Source organism: Nicotiana tomentosiformis, chromosome 9, assembly GCF_000390325.3.
Source record: "Nicotiana tomentosiformis chromosome 9, ASM39032v3, whole genome shotgun sequence".
NCBI lineage: Eukaryota > Viridiplantae > Streptophyta > Magnoliopsida > Solanales > Solanaceae > Nicotiana > Nicotiana tomentosiformis.
The window spans coordinates 95509906-95514068 of record NC_090820.1 but is presented as its reverse complement, the minus strand read 5'-3'; the positions used below and the strand labels follow the sequence as shown (position 1 = coordinate 95514068).

At 42.3% G+C, this 4163-nt stretch overlaps 1 protein-coding gene across 1 annotated transcript; it reads left to right on the top strand.

Annotated features, from left to right (window-relative positions):
* Positions 1-1927: 1927 nt before the first annotated feature.
* On the top strand, positions 1928-3172 carry LOC138899220 (uncharacterized). The gene has a single exon (XM_070185360.1). It carries the CDS (start codon positions 1928-1930, stop codon positions 3170-3172), a length of 1245 nt encoding a protein of 414 aa, XP_070041461.1.
* Positions 3173-4163: the final 991 nt, after the last annotated feature.

The following is a 4163-nucleotide window of genomic DNA, read 5'->3' as shown; positions in this document are numbered from 1 at the left end:
AAATAAGTGCTAGAATTCTTAGTGTAGTCAATTTTCTTCGTTTTAAACTAAATACATTGAAATTCTAACGTTTGTAGTCTTGTGTGTTACAGCTGCATGCCTAGAAACTCATCAAGAACTGGTGAATTGTTTGAAGTGTTATTAGATCCTGAGAAAGTTTTCAAGGCACTGAATCGTGCAAACAAGAAGGACAGACAGCAACAGAACTCAACAGAACGAATCAAACCAGACATGGATGACGTAATAGAAAATCCAATCAACAGAAATAATGTGAATGACCCAAACAATCAGGGTGTGGCGCCTCTTGTGCCAGAAGCAGCCTTGTATGATTGGGCACAACCCACCGCCAAAAATCTGGCAACCGCAATTGTAGTCCCTCAGATACAAGCGGAATCATTTCAAATCACAAAAAACACGCTACATTTATTGCAGAACAAGGGACTGTTCTCAGGGTCTTACATTGAAGATCCTCAGCAGCATCTGAAAAATTTCCGATCGATATGTGTCACGCAAAGGTAACCTAATGTAACACCGGAAGCAATAAAGCTGTTATTGTTTCCATTCTCGGTGATGGGAGAGGCTCGGACCTGTCTTAATTCACTCCCCATAAACTCCATCACTACTTGGGAGGAATTAGTCAAGCAATTTTTGAACAAGTTCTACCCACCCAATAAGATTGCCAAATAAATTGATGAGATATTGAGCTTCAGGAAGAGACCAACAAAAACACTACAAGAAATGTGGGAGAGGTTCAAGGGTATGCTGGTTAAGTGTCCATATCATGGCATTACAGATCAGATGTTGGGGCGGAGGTTCTACATGGGATTGGCAGACAACTTAAAGGATAATGTTGATGCTTCAGCAGGTGGAGCATTTTTTAGCAAATCATTCAGAGAATACAAGATCCTACTTGATAAAATGGCTCAAAACTCATGATGGATGACAAGACACTCTACGATCACTCTTGTCGTTCACTCAGTGGCTTTGGACCCGAACAACTCCATAGCCAAAAATATGGCCACTCTGATGACGCAAATAAGTATCATCACCAAAAAGATTGATGAATCAGTCCAGAAGCAGCACGTACACATAGTTGATGCGACTAATGGAGGCTTATGTACACCATGCATTAACCCGCCATATGTATGCTCTTGGAGTGCGGAAAGTGACAACCAACACTATCAGGAAGATATGAACTTCTTGGCTAACTATGGAGGACAGAGGCAAAGTGGTCAGAATTTGGGGCAACAGAATCAGCAATATAGACCAGCACAATAGCAGTACAATAATAACAGCAATCCTGGAGCTATGCGACCACAGGGTCAGGTTGTGCCTTACCAAAGGCATCTGGGATACAACCAGTAAAATCAGTAGCTAGCTTATCAACAGCCTCAACAACAACAGATAGTGAGACGAGATGATGGGTTGTCTGAAATTAAAGGAATGCTGCAATAACTAATTGGGTCCAATGGAAAAATGTAAGAGAGAGTGGACGCACATGACTCGGCGATAAAAGGCATTGAGATTCAATTAGGGAAGATATCAATGGCTCTGAATAATCGCCCCCAAGGGACGTTACCTGCAGACAACAAGTCAATCCAAAAGAGCAGGGCCCGAAATAGCTCATGGCAGTGAGTCTAAGAAATGGTAGAAACCTAGATCTGAAAGTCGACCAACTGAAACACTTATGCCAGTACCCATTGAGGTAGATGATTAAATAGGGTTAACTGAGGTGACGATACAACATGCACAAGAGAGCACAAGCAAAGAAAAAGAGGCTGCAAAGGAGATTGAGATAGCACAAGAAACGACAGTAGAAGCAGTGCCTGATCAGGATAAGACTCAAATCACAGGAAGGAAGCGACCTCCAGCACCATTCCCATAGAGATTGGCCAAATATCATAAGGATGAGCAGTATAAGAAATTCATGGAGATATTGAAACAAATCCAGGTGAACATTCCACTGATTGTCGCCTTGAGAGAGATGCCTGGGTATGCCAAAATGGTGAAGGATTTGATGTCTCACAAGTTCGACTTCCAAGACTTGGCCACTGTTACACTAACCCAGACCTGTAGTGCTGTCGTGATAAGACCCATAGCTGAGAAGTTGTCAGACCCAGGGAGTTTCACAATCCCATGCACAATAGGCATTTATGCTTTCGCTAAAGCATTGTGTGATTTAGGGGAAAGTATAAACTTGATGCCCTCGGCTATCTACAAAAGTTTAGGCATTGGAAGAGCAAGACCCACATCCATGTTACTACAGCTAGCCGACCGGACAGTGAAGAGGCCATCAAGTATCCTTGATGATGTACTAGTGCAGGTTGGAAAGTTTATGTTTCCAGCAGATTTTGTCATTCTGGACTGCCGGGTTGACGAGGAGATTCCCATAATTTTGGAAAGACCATTCTTGGCCACTAGGAGAGCTCTAATTGATTGTGAAACTGGAAAGCTGAAAATGAGATTAAACGATGAAGAGATAACGTTCAATGTGCAGAAGTCTATGCAGCGACCAAGTGAATTTTCTAATTGCTCTCTGATAGAAGATGTGGATGTAATTTTGGAGGAGAAAGATGAGACTCTGAACGCTAAAGATCCTCTAGTAGCATGTCTCATGAACTTAGAAGAAGTAAATGGAGAGAACTTGGCGGAGTGGGTGCTGGCTCTTGAAGGCCAAGGGTTTTGGAAAAGAGAGCTCGAATTTGAGTCTTTGCACTTAGAAGAAAGAAAGTCTCCTCCAGCTAAGCCATCGATCGAAGAGCCACCACAGTTGGAACTGAAACCACTACCACCTCATCTCAGGTATGCTTTCTTAGGACCCAACTCAACTTTATATGTTATTATCTCATCTGGTTTGTTAGATGTGCATAAAGAACAGCTTTTGCAGGTATTGATAGAGTGCAAAACTACAATTGGTTGGACCATTGCAGACATTAAGGGTATCAGCTCAGCCTTCTATATGCATAAGATTTTACTAAAAGATGGCCACAAACCTTCCAGAGAACATCAAAGAAGGTTGAACCCCAACATGAAAGAAGTTGTGAAAAAGGAGGTGATAAAGTGGTTAGATGCGGGAATCATTTTCCCCATCTCCGACAACAACTGGATTAGCCCAATTCAATATGTGCCAAAGAAAGGTGGAATGACTGTTGTGCAAAACGAGAACAACTAGTTGATCTCAATAAGAACAATCACGGGATGGCGAATTTATATGGACTACAAAATATTAAACAAGGACACCCGAAAAGACCACTTTCCCTTGGCGTTCATTGATCAGATGCTAGATAGATTGGGTGGGAGGTCCTACTTCTGCTTTCTGGATGGATACTCGGGGTATAATCAGATCTCCATTGCCCCGGAAGATAGAGAGAAAATTTCATTCACCTGTCCATATGGCGTCTACGCTTTTCGGAGAATGTCGTTCAGCCTATGCAATGCACCCATCACATTTCAAAGGTGCATGATGGCCATCTTCACAGATATGGTAGAAGATATAATGGAAGTATTCATGGATGTTTCTCAGTGGTGGGAGACTCATTTGATGACTGCCTTAAGAATCTGAAAAGAGTGCTGAAAAGATGTGTGGAGACTAATCTGGTGCTCAACTAGGAAAAGTGACATTTCATGGTACAGGAAGGTATAGTCTTTGGGCACCTAGTGTGAAGTGAGGGCATTGAGGTGGATCGTGCAAAGGTTGATGTGATAGAAAAGTTACCACCACCCACTTCTGTCAAAGCAATAAGAAGTTTCCTTGGCCACACCGGTTTCTATAGACGGTTTATAAAAGATTTCTCAAAAATTGCTAAGCCCTTGTGTAAACTGCTTGAAAATTATCACCCTTTTGTGTTTTCTGATGACTGTAGGGTAGCATTTGATGAAGAAACTGGTGACTGCACCAATCATAGTGGCACCCGACTGGGGGAAACCTTTTGAGCTGATGTGCGAGGCAAGCGACTATACAGTGGGAGCAGTTCTTGGGCAAAAAGATAAAGTCATGCATTCAATCTACTATGCAAGTAGAACCTTGAGCGGCACCCAACTGAATTACACAGTGACAGAGAAAGAGATGCTAGCTGTGGTGTTCGCATTTGATAAATTCTGGTCATACTTGATAGGCTCAAAGGTAATTGTTTACACTGACCATGCTGTCCTCAAGTACCTAA

Bases quoted from the DNA above. Each gene is read 5' to 3' on its own strand.
- LOC138899220 (XM_070185360.1), top strand. From the start codon at position 1,928: ATGGAGATATTGAAACAAATCCAGGTGAACATTCCACTGATTGTCGCC.